This window comes from Atractosteus spatula, chromosome 18, assembly GCF_055471065.1.
Source record: "Atractosteus spatula isolate fAtrSpa1 chromosome 18, fAtrSpa1.hap1, whole genome shotgun sequence".
Lineage (NCBI taxonomy): Eukaryota > Metazoa > Chordata > Actinopteri > Semionotiformes > Lepisosteidae > Atractosteus > Atractosteus spatula.
This window is the reverse complement of record NC_142723.1, coordinates 6,259,639-6,284,335: the sequence shown is the minus strand read 5'-3', so window position 1 is coordinate 6,284,335 and position 24,697 is coordinate 6,259,639. Positions and strand designations below refer to the sequence as shown.

The following is a 24,697-nucleotide window of genomic DNA, read 5'->3' as shown; positions in this document are numbered from 1 at the left end:
CTGCTGGGACCAAAAGCCCTTGACCAACGGGCGAGCGTTCTCTCTCTTCCTCCCTGTCTCTGTCTGCGGCTTGCTGGCTGTCACTAAGCCCTGAGAGACTGCGGATTGCTTTAAAGAATGGCAGCAATGGAGTACATACAGTATGTCACAGGGTGAGGAAATGGGACTGCCAGGAGGCAGTGGGGTTAGGCGTCTGTGGAGGCCGTACACAGGGTGCTCTGTAGTGAGGAGTTGATTTTACACGTTTTTCACGATGTCCTGCTCGAAGTCAGAAAGTCCTCATTCTGAACTCCGTCGACCACTTCCTTCTCTTTCTTTGATGATCCTTTTTTAATCACGGCACCTGGCCGTGTGGAGATTTTAATATTCGCCCATTACTTTTCCCCCAGTGGCATATGTCGTACACAGAGCTGTGACATAGACCCTGCTCTGATGCACCACGATGCCCTGTCTCTCCTTCTCAGCCCAGTGCAGACCTCGCGTGTCAGGGCTTGTCTGGAGGAACAGTCCAGTCTATATCCCTGCTTTTCTCTGCAGCTGACTGGGCTTGCTAATGACAGATTCCGGAATTCTTTTCTCGGGACATTCCTCTGAGGATCCGATTTGGCATGCTGACTGCAGGTAGTTTCTTACCGCTCTAGGCAAAGTACAGCAGATCTCAACAGGTGTGGACTTGCTTATGAACAGCTGCTTTCTGGCTTCATTGCTCGTCTTGGCCGACTCTGGGTGCCTGCTGGACTGTGATTAGAAGCACAGAAGCAAACAACTCATGCTCTTCTGATGCATTTTTACACGGACTGATCAGAATAGTAAGACCTGTGCAGTGCATTTTTGCATGCACTAATCAGAAAATTAAGAACTGTACAGTGACAGAACAGTATCGACGGTGAATTAGCAGACACCCACTCTTTTCTCAGACAGAATGAGAATAGAAAAACAGCAAAAGCTCCTATATCACACAGCTGTATTTGCATTACATTACCTCTCAGCACACCTTCACAGTGAAATAGGCTAATATGCCCTAATATGCAATAATATGCAATGATGTTTATAAAATTCTCACAGTGATATTCTTTAACATTACTTTATCTGGGTTTTTTTAATCTGAAGTTTTTGTTTGGAACAGTTCTAGACCTGTTTCTGCATGGATACATTTCATAAGAAAAAGAACCCAGTACCAAAAGCATTGAAGAAGCAGAAACCTTTATTTGAAATTGTGGATTACAATTAAAATTCAGTGGCCCTGCTCCCTTTTTTAACTCCGGCAGTATAAGAAAGGCAGATGTGTCAAACTCTGCTGCTGGGTTTTTGGCTGCCAACTAGAAAATGTGCAATTACAGTCCTTTCTCTTACTATCTTTAGTATGTACAGCACCAGTGGGTGTGAACATAAATGTATGTTTGCCTGCAAGAGTGTTTGTGTGTGCCTACAGTAGCGCAGTGGTTCTGAAAATCTCCAAACCTTGGCTTTATAGGGTTCTTTAAATCCAACCTGCTTAAAAATGGGAGGGTGTTACTCCTTAAAAAGTGGGATTTAGCAACTGGTGCAGTCAGAACACAGAGCACTTGAAGTTCCTTTGACCCTTGACCTCTGTTTCCCAACAGTGCTACGTAGTGGGGCTGTCTATAAACAGCGGGTTGGTCTGGGTTTGTTTTAATAAGTGGCCCACAGTCCTGGACTCGACATGTCGGCAGCTTTTCCAGGTATCTTTAAGGCAGCAGGACCTGAAGAGCTGAGGAATGTGCTTGGTCTCATTAAGCAAGAAACGAATGGCTCAAGTCATTCCAGGTGCTGGATCGTGGACCTCTGGTCCTGACAGTACTAGGGTGTCCTCAGTGTTTGGGAATTGGGTACTCTCTGCCTTTATCTACAGCTTGCCTGTATGCTTGGTTCCTCTCTGCAGACATTGCGGTGTGTTGCACAGGCCCCGAGCAATGCCAGTGGCCTTCTGTAGACTTTTCTTCTGCCTTTCGCTGCAGTTCCGAGAACGAGGGGGGGAATCTGCCAGCCCAGACCAGTGTACACTCCTCATCCTGCTGTGAAGGGATCACACAGGAAGTCCTTTGACTGGCTGTGTGTGGCGCCTGTCATCTGTCGCTGCCTTCGTTTTGGTGCAGAGAAGAACAAAGCATGTCACAGCTTTGTGAAACGGTTTGAGACAGTGGGTGGAACTCTTGACTTGATACCCACATACCACAGTCACAGTAGAGTCTGGGGTACGGTACTGTTAACACCAGCAAAATAACATCAAGCTGAAACCACCCAATAAACATGTTCTTACTTTGCCTGCATGCAGGACTCCCATACTGGTGGAAGGACGGATCTGAAGTTTGAAGGTCAAGTCTGGAAACTTTGCGCTTTGCTTTGGACTTTTAACAGAGATTTGGCTTGCTGATCCTGGAAGACTGCAGTTGTGTAGGGTTTAGGGGAATGTGGAATGTGTCCATTAATGACTGACGATGTGGCGATGGTAGGAATTCAAATGAATTACGTCACCAATAATTGATTTAATTAGGTGGGCACAGGTGGAAGCTGAAACTGTTTGTCTGGGACCAGAATGGGATTTTCTCCATTACTGTGCGAGACTTGCTAATTCAGTTCTGCCAGATGTGAGGGTTATGATTATGTTGCAGCATCTTCCCCCAGTCTGTGGGTCTTTAAGAAGAATCCAGTTACTGATGTCTCTGTCCACAAAGGCTGGACACTGCCTGAAATCTGGATGTCTTCAGTTCCTGGGTTCCTCCGGTTTGTTTGTACTTTACACCTTAGCTCAATTTCTCCACACGTTAGGTCATTTCTAGATTAATTAATTTAACTTAATTGTGGCTCTTTTTAGCTTATTTGTAGCAGAAACAAATCAGATTTTAAGGTACAACCTTTTTACACGTGTGTAATTGGAGAAAACATCAGAAAACTCCAAAAGAGGTGTCATCAAACAAATGCTTACTTTAATTAGGGGACTGATTGATTAATTAATTGAGAACCGGGTCTGAACAGAAGCCAGCAGGAGCACTCCAGTGTGCTGGATGATGTCCGAGCTCCACACCTACAGTAACAACAAACCTAATGGTGGGATTATTCCCAGGCAGAGATATCTGTCTGTTCCCTAATGTCATTTTAGATACAATGAAGCTTCACTACAACAGATTGTCAGCCTGTTTAAAGAAATACAACTAGTACAACCAGAGTCAAACACCAAACTCAATGTAAAAGGAAGCCTTCAGGCTCAAGTGAATATTGGAAATTTAAGGTGGTGCCTGAGGTCCGTATATTATTCTTAGACAAGATGAAAGAGGTTTCAAGTAAATGAACTAATGTCATATTTGGCCATTAGGAAGCAAAGCTTTTGTCCTCTCGTGTTTTTCAGTCATTTTAGAAGCTAATACCCCAGAGAAGATCAGACCCTCACTTTTAACAAGTATAAATGGCTGCCCCGTGAATATGGACTCTTTCGCCTGTCTTGAAAAAGAGCCATTTCTCAGGCTACAGGGGCGAGTGTGTAAATTTGGCTATAGGTTCTTGCGCGCCGAGAGTGGCTAATGAGAGCCCATTTGTCAGACTCCCTGACAGGATGAACAATACCAATCCTTCCACCCTTCCCACTCTTTCGCCTCCTAATTCTCAAGTTCAAACACATTCCTGTTGGAATGTCTGACAGAAGGAACTACCAAGGTGTGCACAGATGCATTTGCGAGACTGATAAGCTTGGGTCATAAGAACACTTATGTCTAGATAAGATAAGATCACTTTATTGGCCATATATAGTATTAGGAATATTGGATATTGCATTAGGAATTTGTTTTTTTCACATACCCCAATTTGCTCTCCATGAGACATACAGGCAAACAGACAGGGAGAGAGAAGCTTGGGGTCAAAGCACAGGGTCAGCCATTTATACGGCGCCCCTGGAGCAGCTGGGGTTAAGGGCCTTGCTCAGGGGCCCACCGGAGTAGGATTCCTTTGCCAGCCGCGGGATTTGAACCGGCAACCTTCCAGCCACAGGCGCAGATCCTTAGACAGCTGTAGACAGCTGTAGGAGTGGCTGTAGACAGCTGTCCCTCACCCCAGGATTGGAGCACCTCCACTGATGACGTGTCTACATGTGTATACCTTTGCCATCTATCATCCTGGAGCTGAACCCCCTTAAGGTATTAACCCCTGTCCCGGGACAGCCTCACTCACAGTATGGGAGAGAGAGAAATTGTTTTTGTCTATTTGCGAGAAATGAGCTTAAAAGAGGACAGGCGCAGTAAAAATAGTGAAGGCAGCAGTGTGGAGCAGTGCCGTGGTCCGGGTTGTGGGCTCCCAAGTGTCTTTGCTTCACTTGAATTGCTGTAGTAAAGTGACTGCCTCTATGGTATGAATGGGTGTAAATATTTTGGAAAAACCCATCAGCCAAATATATAGAGAGATTAATAGTGTGCGAACAACATGCCATCAGAGAGCTTAGGTTACACTTTTTTGTCTCTCTGGCACACACGGTATGAGGCATTTATTTTCAGAGTGGTGCATCTAGATTATGTCAGATGATGCCTGAAACTTTTCATGGCATATTTTTGAAACGTAAGTCACCTGACTGTTTTAGAGGGGGTTCCTTTTTACAATATCTAGGCTGACGGGGGGGGCGGGAGGGAAGCCTATCAGATTTCTGCACATGTCACTAGTAGAACAACTTAATGCTGAAGGCAGGGCTTCAAATAAGAGAAATGCCTGTGGATGTGGTTCAGGGCCTGGTCAGTATTAGATGATGATTTGGGGGTGAACAGGAATGCAATCTGAGAAAATTGCATGAGAATGATCATTTTTTTCTGGGAATCATGTTAATCATTCGCTAAGCACTTCTTATCCAGAGTGACGTATTTTGGAAAGACCATGGCCAGGCTAGCTTTTTAAAAAGCCCATTTGTCCTGCCTGAACACACCAACCAGCAACCTGCTACCAATGCAGTACCTTTGCCTTAACCCTGCAGCACTGAGCTCCACCTGTTCTCATGCAATTGAGGTCGGGGTGAGGGAGCCCTGGCTGAGAATACTGAACAGAACTTGGCTTGAGGTTAGTGGCACCAGTTCAGAGAATCCTAGGTCCTGCGGGTTTCACGATGACTTCCAAGTCAAACCCAATTCCGGAGAATTCAACCAGTGACTTTTGAACACAAGTTGGCTCGTACAGTGGGCAGATTGCTTGCAGAATTTACCTCTGAAACTTGTGTGCTGTCGAGACCTGAAACCTGGCACACATACTGTACAGGGGGACTGGGAAAAACACAGGAAGAGGCCACAGGATTCGCCTGGCATGAGCATTGGTTGCATCTGGAATGACAGGCCATGGGGCTTAAAATCATTCGGTGTCCAGTGTGGTAGTGTTCATCTGGTCCTGACTCACAAACACTGCCTCCAGTTAAGGAACTAGAGCAGCAGTATTGACAATCTTACTTATAAGGAGGTTTTTTTTTTCATTTGTCTCGAATGAGTAGTCAGAGGGCACACCATGAAGAGGTGTGACATAACACTGGCAGGGTTACAGAGGGAGTGAATTGTGGGCCAGGGGTGTTAAGAAGCCTCAGTAACTGTTCAATGACGCTTGTAGTCCTTCCAAGGAGAAGGCATAGGAAACTACATATCCCAGCGAGCAGTGGGCGGACGGTTAATTTCCTGGGCCGTGAGGCATAGCTGGCGTCAGCTGGACTGCCTCAAAGCTGAAAAGGGCTTGGTGGTTGACAACTGGCCTGGGGTTGTGGGAGCGAGACAATGTCGAGAGAGACGAGAATTGTGAAGGCCAGGAATGAAACCCACTGAGTGTTTGTGAAGCTCCCCCAGAGGCTGTGAAAAGAAGAGTGTGGCAAAACATTACCATGGATAGTCGGTGCAGGCTTTAGCCCGTCTGTCTGTGTAGAGAGGCCTCAGAGATCGGGTTGGGTAGAGACGTCTGCTTTTTTTTAACCAATCAGAACCCGGAGTATCCAGCTGGTGGTATGGAAAATCGCAGCTCTAAAGATGCCCTCACCAGTTGCCAAAACTGGTTAGTAGGTACTGGAGTATATGGGAAGCAGAGGGTTCGGATCCCAAGGCTCATGTTAGCACTCATCAACAACTAACAGAACTTGCAGGTTGTTCCCTTTAACATGACAGAATACGACGAGTTGTAGAATCACATAACAAATGATATAATAAATATCAAAAGAATTGAATATATATATATTAGGGGTGGCACAGTGGTTAGCATTTGCTGATTCACAATGCTGGGACCCTGGGTTCAATTCATGCGTTTGCTCTCTCTGTGTTCACATGGGTATCCTCCTACAGTCCAAAGACAGATCGGTAGGTGAACTTTCTTCTGGGGGAAAACTGGGGATTGGGCGTCTGTGTCTGCGTGTGCCCTGCCCGATGGACTGGCGTCCTGCCCCGGGTGTGCCATGCCTTGTGCCTGTTGCGTGCCAGGACAGACTCTATCTCCCCCGCGACCCTGGTTTAGAAGAAGCAGATAGAAAATGGGGGGATGGATAAACTTAGGAGACCACTCATGCGTGTGCAAGCTGAGGGGGAAAACACTTTTACCGTGAGAAACATATCAGGTGGAACGAAGAAACATTAGCCAGCTGCCGCAGGGTGAAGGTTTAACACAGTGCCTCGGAGCACACCGGTTCTGGTTCTGGTTCTGCAAGCGTGCGGTGACTGGGCAAGTCCGAGTCCCGTGTCACGGGCGTTCGGTCGCGCCGCGGAGACCTCCGGCGGCCTGCAGCGTTTGCGTGCGCCAGGGAGATACTGACAGGGAGACAGGGAGAGGGCAGCCTGGTAATGAGAGAAGCTGCAAGGGACTGGCAAATTCTAGGGTAGAGTCAGGCTCCTGTCTTTCAGACATTACCAGACTGTGTGGCCAATCGATAGAAACCTGCTGCACACTCATTATGCTTGAGTGTTGTGCATAATAATAATAATAATTATAATACTTGCTTACACTTATATAGTACTTTTCTGGACACTCCACTCAAAGTGGTTTACAGGTAATGGGGACTCCCCTCCACCACCACCAGTGTGCAGCCCCACCTGGATGATGGGACAGCAGCCATAGTGCGCCAGAACGCTCCCCACACACCAGCTCTCAGTGGGGAGGAGAACAGAGTGATGAAGCCAGTTCAGAGATGGGGATTATTAGGAGGCCATGATTGGTAAGGGCCAATGGGAAATTTGACCAGGACACTGGTGTTACACCCCTACTCTTTTCAGAGAACACCACAGGATTCTTAATGACCTCAGAGAGTCAGGACCTCAGTTTTACGCCTCATCTGAAGGGTGGTGGCTTTTTACAGTATAGTGTCCCCGTCACTATACTGGGGCATTAGGACCCACATGGACCGCAGGGTGAGTGCCCCCTGCTGGCCCCACTAACACCACTTTCAGCCACAACCTCCGTTTTTCCCAGGAGGTCTGCCATCAGGGTACTGAGCAGGCTCACACCTGCTGAGCTTCAGTGGGCTGCCGGTGGTGAGTTGCAGGGTGAGTGTTGTGCGTGGACAGGACTTCATTCTCCCTTTGCAAGGGATGATCAGTTTTGTACTCTGCATGTTGGACATTATCCAGGCGTTATTAGTGCATGCGTTGACCCTTTGTAGGTGCACGGCAAGTGGGTTGAGCTGAGACGCTCAGCTTCCTCTGCATTTCTACCTGTTTGATTTTTTTTCTTGTCCTGGTCGGCTCTCATCAGTGTTTAAAGACCCCTGTGCTCAGAAAGGGCTGCAGCTGGACTCCAGATGAAGCAGGAGAGGGGGTGGCGGGCATCTGCGTGGCAGCACGGGCTCCTCCTGGCACCCAGAGCCGGTGCTGTAGGCAATTCCAGATGCGCTTCAGATTTTGAGTGGCTCCTAGCAGTGTCCTTCCCTCTCTGGAGACGAGCACGCAGGGAAGGAAGGAGAGAAATCCCGGCGCGCTCTGCGGTCCAGATTTTCACGGGATTTTGTGCCGCCCGTCTGAAGCATCACGCCGTCAGGAGAGCCTCGCTCCCTCAGCTCAGCAGTGCAGCGTGCTTACGGCATGATCCCTCTGTCTTTCTGACAGATCTGGAGTGCCACGGCCCAGCTCTTTGGGGATCATTGTAAAGAAGAGCACCCAGCAGCCAGCACACACTCCTCTGCTTGTTTGATCTGCTCCGAAGTCCCCCCCTGCTTTGTCACGGTCATTGTCACAGCAGTGTCCTTGTCTCCGAGACGAGCACATCCCTCATCCCTCCACCTGGGTCTTGACTAGAAGACTTCCTGTCTGTTTCCGTCCGGCGACGGAAAATCATGACGTGCCTAAATGCGCTTCTCTTTAGTTCTTACACTTGAGATGCTGAGGCCACAGTAAATTGTTTTCGCAGGGCCTCTGGTGGGTCCTGACACTTCCAATTTCACAGTTTGCTAGCTCTGCTGACCTATAGCTAATTGCATTCTGAACCACTGAGAGGAATAAATAAGGGCAAAAAAGAAACGGACTGAAAGTGTTATAATCGGAGAGTTAATTAAACCGTCTGCTGTGGCGTGTGCTGGTGACCACATGCACTGTCCTTGACTTCAGATCTGCAGAGGTTTACAAAGTACTTACTGCTGACCCGCCTGCTGCCTGCCTTCCCTTCCAAAAATACAACAGCAGCGACCTGCAGAGCTGTCAGGTCCTGTTCCAGGAGGAAAATGACAATTCAGTTGGTAATGGAGCAGCTCGCTGTGTGAAGATCCCCAACTGTCACAGCAACACAGCCCTGCAGACAAAGTAAACTGGGCTACACCAGTGATGTAGAGAGCTTAGCAAATGCAGTTAAGGCCACATAAAATTGCACATTCTGCATTTTGTGCTCCACGTAGGTATAAACCTTCTTTTTTGCTCGCAGTGGACATGTCTGTTCCCAAGTGCTAAAAAAATTAGGTGTCTGCGTGTAGCTAGCTTTTCTTAGGAGGCAAGTAAAAACCTATCCACATCTCCAAGTGTGTGCTCCTGTAGAACGGCTGTGCAAGGTGGATCTGTTCCTGCAGACAGCAGGACACGTGTTGTGGTGTTGATAAGATATGTAGTGTCTGTATGTTTTAAGGGGAATACTGTTAAGTGGTTATAGAATCCAATGAAGGTATCAAAAGCTTTCTTAAGGGCGAGTAGCTTAATTGGAATAATGGCTGGCCCAAATGCAGGTTGAGCTCTGGGATCGTGAGTTACGGCACTAGCTGTCTGTGACAGGGATTCCCCAAGTCGTGCTCAGTGGGCTGATGGCCCCCAGTAGTAGGGTGGCATTAGTTGGCGAGGGCTTTCTGGGCTCAGAGCAACCCCTGCAGTTTCCCAGGCACTGTGGTGCTGTCAGTGAGCAACACACCTCTCCTCCAATCAGAGTTGATTCTCCTGCAGGGGGCGGGGTTTGCCTGTGATGCGTTGAAAGGGGGAGTGGCTCGGCGGTGGGCGTGTCAGAGGAGTCTGCCCACACTTCCTCGGGCTGAGATGTGAAAAATGCACAATTGCCTGTCCCAAATCGGTTGAGTGTAACAGAATACTTAGGAATTTCCTTTTTTTTCATACAAGTTGGCTTGATTGACAAAAAAAGTAACATTCTTTAGGATAAGCAAGAGCCAGAGCTGTATTCCCACTCTTGCTGTTCGCCGACAGGAGGAATCAAAAAAAGTTAGACCTTTCTGTGTTGGTGTGTTCTTTCGCACCACACATTTGATATTCCAGACGGTGCATTGATTGATGAAGCCCAGTCTCTGCTATGGCTCTCTCTTTCAGACTGTGGTGTCAGTACTCTATTAGCAGTGTCTACTTAGGGCACATCTCTGTACGGGCTCGTCTGGTTTCCTTTCATCTGAGAAGGACAGCTGCTCTCCTTGATGGCACCTGGAGTTGCAGCGCTTCTTCAAGGTGTCATTGAGAATGTGTTCTCTCGCATCTGGTACCGAACTGTCAGGAGAAGCTGGTTTCAAAGCCCTGCTCTGATGTACTGTCATTCAGTGGCTCCAGTGAGGTTTTCTTCCTAATGCTGCCTTGTGTTACACCACAGTATATATAGAGCACAGAGCATACCCTACAGGCATCACATCCAATTTACAGAACTTCAGAACTTCCTTGTTTTCCCCTATCGTTATGATAAGTGTATAAAATGTGTACAATTTGCTGTTTCTGTAGATTTTCATGTGTTTATGTCCCTTTGCACATTTTGGGGGAAACGAGTTGGATTTGCTGCATCTGGAGGGAAGGAAAAGGGACACAACCCAACGAACTCTTAAATTATTTCATACAGCAGTTCCCCACCTGCACCTACAGAAATGGAGAAGGGCAGTGAGGCCGCAGGGCACACAACACATACCACAAACCCCCACACTTTTAGACTCTGCTTCGGGCGTTAACATGCTGCAGAGTTTTCTTTCTTTCCCGCTGCCAGCAGTCCTGAAAATCAAGCGCGGACTTGCACGGGAGGTTTAAAAGATAGGCGCCAGGGCTTTGACCTTTTGGCCTTGCCTGGGGTGGGTATCGACCCTTCCTGTCCATTGCATTGTGGGTCTTGACCACAAGTGGTACATGCTTGCTGCTGTGCAATTTGATTAGCGTGAATTCAGTCCCGTCATTAAGTTGCCAGCTGTACCACAGGCCGGCGGTGGGATGAAAGACTGTTTGGTCTGAATCAAGACAGGCCTGCCCCGAGTTCAAGCAGGGAACTCACTATTTCCTGTGGGGAAACTGCTCTCTTTTTCTTACAGATGAAGTGTCCCCAGTTGGTAGGATCTATGGTAGTGCAAATTTATTTTCACACTCATACAGGCAGAAAAGAGCAAAGGGTTTCTAATTAACCTTGTTGTTGCTTCGGCTTGGCGCCTGTTGCTGTCTTTTCCCCTCCTGCCCAGCATCCCTCGTCTCTTGTTTCCTCATTTTCACCAGAGCTACTCATTAGAAAAACAGTCAAATCCTGTTGTGGTGATAAGCCTGCGGTGCTTTTCTCCTGTTTTCCGTGTTTTGTTTGTGTAGCACAGAGACGGGATGTGCTCTCCCCAGAGCAGTGTCAGTGAGCCGACCCCGACAATAGAGAGCATTTAGACAGGGTTGAGTGGAAAGCAGGGTAAACGCTGTAATCCTATCGTGTACCTACAGTATTACTTACGTTAGCTTTGCTCATGGTGATGTAACTGGATTATTTATAATGGCGACCTGTAACTATACCCCCGGTATTCAGTGCAACCCTGGTCCAATTCGTTGCCCTGTCTTTGGAAGTTTCGAAAGAATGTTTCAGCACCTCACAAGGCTGTGCGGTGCATTTCGTTCAGTGTGTCTGCCTGAGCCAGGTCCATGGGTTTGTCTGTACTTAAGGCTCCCTGCGGGAGGGAACGGATATGAACTTCACTGTGTTAGATACTGAGACCCTTTAATTGAATTTGCTCTGCAGAGTCTGGGCAGATCCTTCCTGTGTGTGTTCCCCAAATGCTGTGTTCCTGTAGTGCCCAGTAGGGTCCCACCAAAGGCTGAGAGGTGTTAACATCATGCATATTTAATGGTTCCATTAATAATGGAGAGAGCGATCTGCCTCCTCCTGAGCTCAGACAGGCAGCAATGTGAGCCTGCCTCTGGGGGTGACCTTTTAAACGACTCGGGATTCAGACTGACTGCAGCCCAAGTGTATACGAGACAGTCTTGCGGAAAGCGCTTTTTCAACCAGGGACCACCCTGCTTATATGGAGAACAAAATGATTTGACCCATCACGCTGGCAACGTTTTGCTCCGGGAGTCTTCATCAAGCTGCTGTTAGCAGTACCCGTTGTTGTCATGATGAGGATCAGAGAGAGATTTTACCTTCATTTAGCAGGAGCCACGAGCTATAAATACAAAATGGGAAACACTGAACTTGAAGAGGCTGCTGATGAACAGGACGTAGGTGTTGATGTTGACACATCGTTTACATCTTTTCGCGATAAAAAGGCACACGAAATGTTATATTTATAGTTAAAAACATATCATTTAAATCCAGGGATGTTATGTTAAAACTATGTTATATATTAGGAAGGCATCCTTTAGAACATCACGTACAATTTTGTGCTCCGCGCTAGGGAAGAGATACGGTATGGCTGCTCTGGAGTCAGTCCAGAAAAGAGCAACCAGATACATTCTGGGAAATGTCCCACGCCGTCAGCCTGACGGGACAGGACCTTTTTACTCCTGAAGGGTCAAGACTTCAGAGGGGACCTGGTACGCGTTTTCAGGAAGTTCAAAGGCACTGACGAAGTCATTGTAGAAAGCTTTTCTCAGAATCAATTGTGGAAAACAACTAGAAGACCCAGTGGGAGTGCATTTAAAAGCCAGAACAGGAGGCACTTCTTTGCCCAAGGGATTGTGGGAGCGAGCTGCCCATGTGGTAGAAGCCGGTATTCCTGAAATCTTTTAAGAAACTGCTGGATGAGATCCCTCAATGATCAGGCTGTGCACCCCCAAACAGACTCGACGTTGTGAATTGACTCCAATTGATTGCGACCTTTCTTATGTTCTCCGGCAGTGGTCTGTGCTGCTTTTCGTTTGACGAAGTCACACGTGCTTGACATCAAGGGAAAACTGAGCTATACGGACCCTTGAAATTGGAAGAATGTCTGCTGGGAACTGTATCTTTGGAATACTGTAAATGAGTGCATGCACTGTAGAGTCAGTCCCTTAAAAAACTTCAATGTTCTGCAGAAATATTTTCATAAAGCGGTTTTGTTTGATGACAGCCGATTTAGTTTGTGGAAGAGGAAAGGGGACAGGCACAAATGTGACACACACGTGTAGGCATAGTCGTAACACATATATCCTGCGCAGTATAGCTCCTTCACGGTCCCTGCTCAGTGCTCTTCATGAAGTAATAAATCACAGTGCAGCTGACAAGCACAGTTAGAGCTGGTGATAAGGCTGAAGACTTCTTGCACGGTTGTACAGACTGACGACCCTCCACTGACCGAATAGCAAACTGCCCCTTGGTCATATTCTTTGTGTGCAAGAGCCATTTGCTCAGCTCTTTCTGAGGGGAGATTTACAGTAGTGTGACAGGAAAAGGCCTTATAAAGGTCAGCTTGGGTGGTTCGTTTACTGTCTTAACCATCAGCTTGTGTGTTGAAGACAGGCTTTGTTCTGCTTTCCTTAACACCAGTGCACAATGTTCATTAGTGATTTGGACTATGGAAAGCCGTATCTCACTGAGGCTTTGCTTTGCTAACACTGTTAGAGTTGGAGATCTGGAGGACTCCAGTTCCGGCAGTGAGCACGAAAAACCTCTCTGTGAAGAAGTGCCTTTGAAGTGCTGTCTCCCTAGCTGTGCATGAGATGTGAATTAAATCACTGTGCTTTATTGCTGTTAAAAGCTGTCTACCTGGTGTTGTGAACAGGCTGCACCATTCGAGTCTTAGAATTTCCTACGAAGAAATTTCTCCTCGAAAGAGATTGTGAAGTGGGACTCGCGAGACCCTTCTCCTTCTCTGACCGGGTTCGGGAGTTTCATTTGGAGACCAACTGACCGAGTGTCTGGGGGAAGGAAAGGCTGGTGTCTCCCATCGCTGAGAGGAAGCTCAACTGACACCAAGGTCATTTAAGGCCATGAGTTAAAGAAATTAAAGATGCTGATTAGTGCTGTCTGCACGTGACTGCAGTATTCTGTACCCCCTCCTTTCTGGAGTGATGTATGTTGCTATTATAATAATAATAATAATAATAAACTTTATTTTATATAGCGCCTTAAAGGTGGCTTCTCAAAGCGCTTTACAGGATGACAACAACAATAAATAAGAAGAATACACAAGATAAAACACAATTACAATATACAGAGGAGACCATGGATGGTGGTACTAAGAAAAGCAGAGGGGTGAAGAACGGAACCAGTTCAGTAAAGGCTTTTCTAAAGAAGGTTTTGAGCCTGGATTTGAAGGAGTTTAGAGAAGGTGACTCTCTGATATCCTTGGGGAGAGAGATCCAGAGCTTAGGGGCATAACAGGAGAAGGCCCTGTCACTCATACAATCTAGACGGGCTTGGGGGACAGTGAGGAGAGCAGAATTAGAAGAGTGAAGGTTGAGAGGTGGGGAGTAATAGCGATAATAGCTCAGACTGGTACTGAGGTGCCAAGCCATGCAGAGCCTTATAGGTTGTGGAATTAAACATGTCACTGTTGTGGATGTTGGGTGCAAACATGCTTGGATCAGGGTGTTGCAGGGCAATGGGAGTATGATGCCTTTTACTTCAAGATTCAAGATTCATAATTTATTGCCATACCTACTAAGTTGTTAGGAATTTGCCTCCATGTGCTCATGACAGTTAAACAATAAAACAATAAAAAAAGTAACACAAAAACATCAGGCACAACATAACCTATAAGATATAATCAAATGACTTAAAAAAGAAAAAACATGAAAACTAAAATAAATAAATAAAATAATGATCAGAAGAAGAATAAAAAGAAAGCTAATGCAGTATTAAAATAAAAATAAGGTCTGAGTTAAAGGTTATCAGTTAAATTAGTCATTTCTCGCCTTGATTATCCAGAAGGAAATCGGATGTTTTAATGCAAATACAGGACCTTTGGGAAAGAAAACGTTCGTGGCGGGGACAATCGATCGCAAGGATTTGAAATATTAAGCTTGGCAAACTTACATTTTGAACTAATAGATGCTGCACTTTACTTTTAGCTTAGAAAGGAATATAGTCTGGCTCACAAATGAATATTATTGAATATAAATAACGATGTTGAATTAATAAAGCTTAGATTGGACATCAGCCTTAATATGCTCATGGCTCAGTATAGTTAATTTAATTCCACTGAAAGCAATTTAACAAAGACAATTCAGACCACTTGATCCTAGCCTAATGATTGGGAGGGATGGTATCCAGGCCATTATCAAGCAACATATCCCTTTTTTTAAGAACGATGAATTATTTAATCTCCATGAATTCTTGGCATAATCAAGAAAAAACTAACCGTTTGTCCGGTGGCTTTTGTGGACGTTTCCCCTTCGCTAATGAGAAGCGTGTGGGATGTGAAAGCCTGTTTTACGCTGAGCTTCATGAGGAATTTTTTAATGGATTTTTTTTTATGGAAAGCAAATTGTGGATCCTGTGGAGGAAACACACTCCCACCCAGCTCACCATTACAGAAGGACTGCAGAAATATAAATTGAGATTCTCCTAGTGCTGTGGCAGGTCAGGTCAGATAAAGATGGATATTTCATCCAAAACTGCCACCGGAGGCCTATATAGACCTCCAGCACTTGTAAGCAGTCACACTAGATGTGCATTTAATAAGTATTAGCTAATTGGTGCAGGAGTGAGTATCGCATTCTTACTTGGGAGTAATTAATTCTGTTTGGGTTATGAAGGACTTCACAATGTAGGTGGTGGTTAGGATTTTCAAAGGTTGAGTTTGTGTGTATCTCGCCACAGTAAAGACTCCTTTTGCTGTATGTCTTTGGATCATCATGAGTTTTAATGTGCTCGGGCCCTGTGAGCCACCTTATTCGGGTTAGGACCCGTCACAGGCACTGCAGACGGTGGACTGATGGACACCGAGCAATTTGAGAGCCTCGCCTTTGTAGTCCCAGCTGTCCCGGTTTCTAGATGATGAGCCACAGCTGGACAGGTCCTATAGAGGCACACTGGACACCCCCCGAGGGGACGAGGGGGGCCACCCCCGGAAGGGTGGGGGTTCTTACACCGACAGTCCCAGAGTTGACTGCACCCACGTAAGGGGCTCTTTTTCTTTTTGCCTGTCCTGTCACGTATTCTCACCGGGGCAGGCACACACACCTTTTCCACACACAGAGTTCTTGTTGTGTTCTTGCCTGACGCGCCCTGCTCCACCAGATTGGACCCCACTAAACAGGGTCAGTCCAGTCTGGTCCCCGCTGTGCTGGCGGCTCTTTTCTTCCAAGGCTGGACCCCAATAAACAGGGTAAGCCCAGCCTGGAGGTCACGAGGCACAGAGGTACACTTTCTTTTTTGCCTTTTGTTTATTTTTCCACCTCTTTTTTGTGTTATTTCTGGGCCCTGCTAACCTCACTCTGGTGCTTCTGTCCCCTCACCTGGGGTGTTGACTTTTTACCGGGGCTCTCCCACTACACACCGTCACCCCTATCAAAGAAACTAATTTGACAGTGTAGGTTCATCACTGCTTTAAATTTCGGCAGGCTTAATCCACATCCCAAACGCAATTCCTCTCAGCTGATCTTCGTCCGTCCCCCCCCCCCCCCCCCCCCGCCTGCTTGTGCTACCTCCCCTCTCTTCCCCTGGAGCACTGTGGGACAACAAATGAGGATTCCTCAAAGCTAGAGTTTTTGCTCCGTCGCCATCTCTTGGCTCTGTTTTTGCGAGGGGAGGGAAGGTTCTGAAAACGGCCAAAAGTTCAGAGGTTCAAAGTCCAGGTTGGAAATAAAACGTTGTATGTTTTTTTTTAAAAAAAACTGTTGTGTTGGCCCGTGAATTTGGCTGGAAACAGCAGCTGGTCCTGTATAAGTACATGGCATACTGTACAAAGAAAACTGCAGGGCTGGATTGTACCTTTCGCACAGCGTAGGTGGGAGTGAGGGGGAGCACTGTGTGTATCTGTGGGCTTGAACACCTAGGCTTTATCTGTTTTGCTCAGACAGGGTTGCAATACAGATATGCTTCTCTGTGTAATTATCTCTTGTTGTAGAACCTTTGTGTTCCTGTGTCACTGATGGTCCTGGAAGAATGGCCCAGGAAGAATTTGTGTGTTCGCTTTAATAAGTGGAGGAGAACAATGTTGCATTGAAACTGTTTGTGTTTTTTAATCCCTGCAGTCTGCTACTCCGTGAATTCTACCCCTCTGGCTCTCATGGTTTAATCTGAGTCCATTCTGTACTGTATTACAGAACTTTATTTTCATTTTGTTTGTTGTGTGTTATTTTCTAACTATTGCCTTGCCTTTACTGTATATCAGGCCTCGTCATCATCATGGGGGATGTTTTGCATGTGGTGTTGTTTGGTTTTTGTTTTTGCAAGAGCTCTTGCTGTTCGAAGCCCTCATAAACCGCCTGAGGACTTAGAGATATTTATTCCCCTATGCAAAGCTACCGGGTCTTTTTTTTCCCACTGTTACTAGTATAGCTCATTCCCAGGCACTGGGGAAGTCTCGGGTGCGTGGTTTACACAGGAAGCCAAATCTGTCTTTGGGGACCGAGTCACACATGTTGTGTGACAAGTGTTAGTAAAATGCCAGACCTTCAAATATGTTCTGTTGCAGGATTTTGGCCCAACCAATTGTTTGATTCATGTGTAATGGAGTCAGTTCCATAATCAAGGAGCTGACTGTTTCAAGCACATGCCCTGCAGTTTAACCAGACCCTCATGTTCCATAATGTTAGAGAACAGTAGAAGAAATAAGTAGATGCATTTGAATTAGAATATATTAAAAAAAGATCCAAAAGAATGTGGCAGTTCTAAATTGCTAATTGCTGCTTGACAATGGGAGGAAAGGAATGGATAAATGTATTACCCAGATCTGATGGGTCTTTTGTCTTGCTGCAGTCACATTTTTGTTTTGCCAAGAAGATGACGGCCAAGCTCAGCGAGACGGCAGTTTCACTGGCACTGATTTGCTGACATTTGTCCTCTTCTCTCTCGGCAGTCTGCTGCTTTGTGGTGCACAAACGCTGCCATGAGTTCGTCACCTTCTCCTGTCCTGGTGCAGATAAGGGACCAGCTTCAGACGTAAGTAACATCTGTCACCCTTCTCTCTAGGGAAAGGGTGCACCACTCGGCCTCGCTCAACCAGAGCGGGGCGGGGGGTGGGGGGAGTTGTTATACTATCAGGTAGGTGGGGAGGGGGAAATGGGAGGGGCAGAATGAGGAAGGGCAGGTAGACCCAGCCCACCAGTGCTCTTTAACTCAAACTCAGGAGGTGAAGCACCAAAAGCACCAGAAACCTGCAAGCACCCTGCAGGCAGTAGGGCTTGCTGTGTCGCAGACGGCACCCAGACAGGGCTGACTAATCCCGCTCCACACTTAGCGGTCCACAGACAATTGTGCACAATGGTGTGATCAGCTCCAACTACTAGTCCAGGGCTCTCTGGGGCTAGAGTCTCTCGCTAGGAAGCCTGACTTGGAGATCATGCAAAATTCTTCCACTGAAAGACCCCAGGCTTCACTTTCGCTCGAAAACCCAAATGGCGCGGACCCCCTCTCGGCCCCTCTGGCTTCTTACTGGTTCCACTCGTCCTGTGCTCCGTCAACCTCAGCCCCTGCTCTGCCGGCCCAGTTAACAGTGGATTCTCAGACACCTGCTCGGCTGAGCGTTGCACAGGAACACAAGTGAGACGCTGTTCAAGCTGCGTTAACATGAGATGCGGCTCTTGTAGCGAGTAACTACATTTTCCAAGCAATTCTGCATAGAATGGTTCTTACACTTTGCAGAGTCTCAAGCCACTCGTGCCATGAAATTCCCAGTCTTGTGTTGTCTTTCTCTGATTTTTCTGTTTTTTGGGGGGGGCTCTGCTTGATAGACAAGGGGGGGGGGCCACCTCTGAACCCTGCCTAGGCCTGGCTGTGACTATGGCTTGCAGGCAGACCCTGCTGGAGAGAGTCACAGTACACTCATCAGCTCAGCCCCTGCTGGGCTACGCAAACGCATCACCGGAGCTCAGCGGAGGCTTGGTGTGCAGTTGCAAGCGTGAAAATTTGCCTGCACACGTGTGTAAAGGGGCCTATTTACTTTGAAGAGGAGGAAAAAAAAAACCCACAAAAAAGACAGAAGCCCAGCGCTGAAAATAGCAAGGCACAGTGAGCTTTGTTCGGAGGTGTGCTGTAATTCCAGCTCTCTGTGGCTGACGTGCCTGCTGCTTGGAGCTCTCCGGCAATCAAGGTCTGCTGAAGGGCTTTCTCATCCCCTTTAATGAGCGAGGGAGGCCACTGTTGCACGTTTGAGAAAATGAGTGATTATTTTGCATCTCGCAAAAATCCTGCCTTGGCGTGTGCCTGGCAGGGGGAGGGATGAGGAGCCGGGCTGGATCAGGGTGAATGAATCGCTGCGTGAAGGCAATCATGCACATTACACGGGCAGTGCGTTTCTGGAAATCTACTTAGGGTCTAACCTCTTGGCGGTTTTGGCTCTCTGAATTATTGTTTCCCAGCCCCAGAGCCTAGGCTTAGCCGCAGGCAGCGAATGATTTCTGTGTGTGTGCTGTCGGGGGCTCTGGGAGATGTGAACGGTCTAAGCCTGCCCTTTGGAGCATTGTAGATCATGAACCAAATCCTGAAAATCATTGCTGGTTTCAATCACAAACCTGAACTTGGGAGTGGATTTCGAGGAGTAGGTTTGGGGAAGCTACCTGAAAGAATTCATCCGGCTCCAGCTTCAATCGGCTGTGATGTAATGATCCGGTGGCTTGTGACAGCTTCAGTCGTGGTGTTCAGCCACCCTTGCTTGTGCGAGTGGCTCTCTTCCACGACTGAGAGAGACCCTCTGCAGCCATCGCTGGCTTTGTGAAAGAGCCACACTGCCCTCTGCTATTCCTGGCAAGACTGAAGCTCCCTTAAAGCCTTTGAAGAGGTACGCCGATCGATTCCCCCTGTCCCGTTTTTGTCTTTTCCCTTTCTGTTTCCCCCACACTGTTCTCGAACGATCCGTTGTGTGACGCCACACGACCCTTTCGTCAAGAGATCCTCAAGGCACAGCGTCAACCCTCAGCACAGATTCATATCTCCCCTCCCTTCTGCACATAAGCCTATGTGGTTATTTGCATAATTACGCGGTAATCCATTTATCAGTGGGGGTGTGGGCCCACTCCAGATCGTCTCTGTGCGGATACAGCACACGCACACATTTCTCCACCTTGGAGCCCGATCTCGGAAGATATGTAGAGCTGGGTCTGGACACTGCTGGGATGGGAGGCCTCTAAGGAAATCCAGGTTGCTGCTGTAAGTGGTGTTGGTGGACCAGTAGGGGGTGCTGTACCCACTGGGCGAGAGTTTCCAAGCCCTTTCCCCGGTATAGCGAGTGGGGCGTTGTGCTGTGGTGTTGGCCTTCAGCTGAGATGTTAAGCTTGTATTCTGACCTACTTATAGGAGTGTTAACTACTCGTCTTGTTTTTCTCAGTTCTCAGCTTGATTTCTGTACTGATTCCAGAACAATTTATGTAATATAACATGGTGACCAATATTACATACCGTATTAAATGAGGTCTGTACACTGTACAAGTTTTGCATAACATCCCTTGATTGTACCCTTTTAGCTGCTTAGTCTAATGTTCTGATTGCATTTTTTACTGTTTCCCCACAATGTGTAGAAGGCGTTAATGATGTCAACATAAACATCTGAGTACTATTGGATCTGCAGGCTCACAGTTCATCCAGCCAGGGCCTGTCTCTGGCTTGCAGTGATCTCTGTATTCCTTTACCATTGTGGGACAAAGACTTTGTGCGTTGGGAGGATTGAAAACATGAATTTATTGAGCTTGACAGCACCCAAGTGCCGCACTTTCAGGTAGCAGATTTGTGTTTTTTCACCGAGGTTTGGACAGAAAACAATCTAAATTGTTTCTAAAAAACTGACTTCTCATTCTGCATTCCTTTTTAAGCACGCACAGACATGCAGTAGGACTACTGTATAGCTGCCTGCAGCCTAATGGAACAGCCTGTTGTTTGATATAAAGGAATAATAGCGAGTATCATTATCGTCACCACTGACCAGTCACTTACAGCTGCTGTTGCTTTTATCGATGTTTACACGTTTAAATCGAATAGAAGGAAAGTCTAATTGTGATTAGATTACGGTTAAATGCAGTCTTAAAATTGGAAAGCAAAGTGTCAGCAGAAAATCACAGGGGACAGAAGTCACACTCTAGCTGAGTGTGTACGGTCAGCCTGACAGCAGGTTGAATATCCATTCGGCAGGCTCTGATTAGACACTGTCAAAGGCTGTAACATGGCTCTGAAAGCTGGGAAAAGTATATCAGCAGACTTGAGCAAACTGGATGCATATCTCACACTCCGTCTGTACTAATGTGTTGGCTCAGTAGAACTAAACTCCCCTGTTATAAAGTAGCAGCTATTCTTCGACGATTCATGTAGTGATTAGTTGATCAGCCGACAAATTACCCAGAGAAATCGGATGATATTTAGAGGGTAAACCTAACCATCTGCTGCAGAGTCGCTTACGCCAGGACCTCGGTTTCATTTCCTCCTTGCAGATGAAGGCTAGCAAACAGTTAACCACCCACTGTCTGAACTGGGCACCTCCTGATAATAAGCTCTGGTTAAATAATACTCTTCTTATAAGTAAAAGGCTCTTTAAATCATTGCATAAATTAATATTTCAGTTTTCCTTCTGTCTTTTCCTTTGGCAGATGTACATTTGCCTAATTCAAGCCTGAATCTGAAGGTCGATTTGTTTTTTTTGAACTGCCTATAAATACCTTGAACATCCATTGAGGACGCTCGACTAATCTAAGATGGTAGCTTCTGTTTAATTAAGTTGTAAAGCTGGGACGCACTGATTAGCTTCTCCTTGGTTAAATGGCTGATTGTGTTAATGAAGGGACAATGTTAGAGTGCCCGACGCAGGACCACCAGCATAAATATAGCCAGTGTCAGCTTCAAGACTGCACTCTTCATCATTGTTTTCAAAGGGAGTCATGTGGTGTCTATTATAGAACTGGGTTAATTAGAAAGCCACCAAGGAACTGAGCTGTTGGATCCTTTGAACTCTGCTACATTCTCTCATAATGAAACCTACATTCATCCCTCGCCAGAGCTCAAGAGTTCCCACGGCATTTAGCGTTACACTGCAAACTGCAGCTGTACTGTAATGAAATTAATTAATATGTTTAAAAGCGGAGGGGAGAGGACAAAATGAGTTTCCGAACCTGCTTGCAAATTGCAGTCAGCAAGCTGGTGCCCTGACTCACTGAGGGGGGATCTCTTCTGTTCCGCATCGCAGTCTGTGCGATTTGCTCTTTTAATTGCAATCTGTGCTCTTTGCTCCTCCCCTCTGTTGTGCTACGCTTGTTCGGTGCTATTTTCATATGGCCCCTTGTGTGTTTTTACAGTGATCAAAAATGAGAGCAAGCTGCCTGCGTCTTAGGAAATCAATTATATTGACTGTACAGTATCTGCGGTTTGTGCACAGGTAATATCCCCTGTCTACTGTCGACACTATTCTGACACCCTAGTACTCCAGCTCTGGGAGGGAGGCAGGTACAGTTTCTAGCAGCCTAGCTGGGCCAAATCAAGGGGAATAAAAGGCAGATTGACAGAGCTTTTGCACTTTAGAGCCACACTTTGTGAGAGCAGAAGGTAGTGCAGTTGTAATGAAGGACCTGACAAGGTCCAAGGTGACACCAAGGCAAGGAGAAACGGACAGACAGTCGGATACATTTGGAGCTCATCTTTGTAAGGCTGAGGGAGAAAATCAATGCAGATTTGAAATGAAGCAAGAGGGGGTGTGAAAAGAACAATGTTTGTTTAAAGGTCATGAATACTTAACTGTGCTGAGCAGCCTCTAGTGATAAACCGGGGACCGCACTTTTGGTATAGTTGCAGAATCATCCTGAATTATTAACAGACTCTAAATAATGCACAAATAGCATCTGCCTATGTGAGAACATCCCGTATATTGTATGGATTTGTATATTAGTAACAAATCAGTAATGCCTTGTAGATGATGGTATTGGATGCTGTAATGTTGTGTATGTGGACCTTGGTCTTCTACTTGTTGTTCAGCTCTTGGTTACCTAGACTAATTATTTAATTAGCTCCAGGAGTGTAGTACTACTGCTCAGGCTCTGAACTGCTGAGTAGGTACAGTAACTTGAATGAAATGAATTTTGAGAGCAATCAAATGTAAAAGACCTTCAGACGAATCCTCACTGTTTAAGAACATACATTCCTCATTTCTAATTGACCCCTCAGGTTGGAACAAAACCCAGAAATTCTAGGCCCGCCAAGAAAAAGGATTTGCAGCTCCCACAGATGGAAATCCCCATGCTCTTGGGTGATAACTGGGAAGGGCGATGTCATCTGGCTGGATACGCTGGTATAAGAGGTAGTTCGGGTTGGAACTAGCTGTCAGGATATCATCTGAGGCTACCAGGGTGTGCACCCAATCTCCACGATACCCAGGCCCTAATCGCACCCCTCCAGCTGTCCCTGCGGGAGTGCCGGGGTCTCCCATGCTCTGATCCTCCTGGGGAGGGGTGGGTTTGGAGTGGAAGGCTTGGCCCCCACTGCCCCCAGCCTGACTCTACCGTCTTTCGACTGGCCGTACCGGGCCCAGATGGACGCTCTCGGGCTGGACCCGCTGGGGGGTGGGCCTGAGATCGGTGCACCCTCGAGGTCAGAGAGTGGGCACCCTTAGAGCCGAGCGTGGCTGCCTTCGTCCAGGAAGCAGCAGTAGACTCAAGAAGGTGGTGCAAGCTGCAGCAGGTTAACAGCCGCTGTTGCTGAATTTCCACGGTGGTATCAACACCTCCTCCTCCAGCCTCCTGATGAGGCTTCTTCTTAGCTGTAGAAACCCCATGCAAAGTCAGTCCAGAACCCCAGAGCTGGGGGCAGATGCCTCTGCGGAGCTGTCACATGCTTTATCAGCTGAGCAGCTGGGTAGAAGACGCAGACTACACCAGCCTGGATTTCGCCTTGTAAAGTGGTCTGCCTCACCCTTTCATCTAAATCTGTCTTTTTCGAACAGATGTCTTTGCTTTTCACGCCTGCCAATCCGTTCCCCAACATCCACACACCCTCACACACTCAGGAGTCTTGGAGCTGTTGAGTTATTTAAAGATGACGTTTGTTCCCAGGCTCTTTATTTTTTGTTGTTGTTGTGGTTGTTGCTGCAGTTGGAACAAGTGATGCTTTTGGGAACCTCTGCCCTGAAGCGCTGATCAAATATTCTTTCTCTTCTGCTTCTCCCTCTCTCTCTCTCCTCCCCCCCGACACCCACTCGCTCTGCATCTGCCGAAGACTTCCACATCGTACGCCGATAGCCCACGCTGTCTCCGGGCCCTGCCCTGCAGGGCCCACTGCTCTGTCTGCACTTTCATGTGCAGCTCAGTCCGATCAGTCTCCAGCATGAGACGCGCATGTGTGTGAATGAATATCTTAGCTGCAGCGCAAGATGTGCCTGGCTTTTTTACTGTAAACGACTCTCTAGGTAACATGATCGACTTTGTTCAAGTGAAAACAAATATTGCACGCTGTTCCCTGGGTTCGAAGGGTTATTTCTCCCTGGCTCTAATGGTGTACACTTTAAAGAGAGGGGGGTCCTGTTCTGTCATCTGCCGCATTATTGAGAGTTTTTCTGTTTCTGTTTCAAATTTTTGGAAGAATTCCTGCATGGTGCTTTGTGCACATGTGGTAGTGCATGCGTCTATCCTATTTCTACATCTGTACACACAAGTGCAAAACTCCTTACGGAAGGCTGCGAATAAAGAATTATCCTGCTACTGTCTTAGCATCCAGGAAGACTCCTCACTCCTTAGACTGGTACAGCACAGAGGGCATTGTTGGTGTGGTAATTATTTCTTGCTTTTATAACATATACAGTACATGCATACAATATCTATCTCTATCCAAATAATGGAGTCATGAGAATTTGCCCTGGGAAATGTTTTTTTCTCATTAGCAGCATGAACATGTGTCGGTACAGGATGTTTTCTAATTTGCATACAGGCTGTAACAGTATGTCTAATTTGCATACAAACTTTTAACAGTGTGGCATGTTCTCACATGCTCTTGG

At 46.9% G+C, this 24,697-nt stretch overlaps 1 protein-coding gene across 2 annotated transcripts in view; it reads left to right on the top strand.

The window, feature by feature from the left end:
- Nucleotides 1-24,697, top strand: part of LOC148818474 (protein kinase C beta type) — a 147,812-nt gene that overhangs the window by 43,570 nt on the left and 79,545 nt on the right. For both annotated transcript variants that reach the window (XM_088936819.1, XM_088936818.1), the window contains exon 3: nucleotides 17,597-17,679. In XM_088936819.1, coding sequence (XP_088792945.1) covers nucleotides 17,597-17,679 — 83 coding nt within the window. The remainder of the gene's footprint in view (nucleotides 1-17,596; nucleotides 17,680-24,697) is intronic.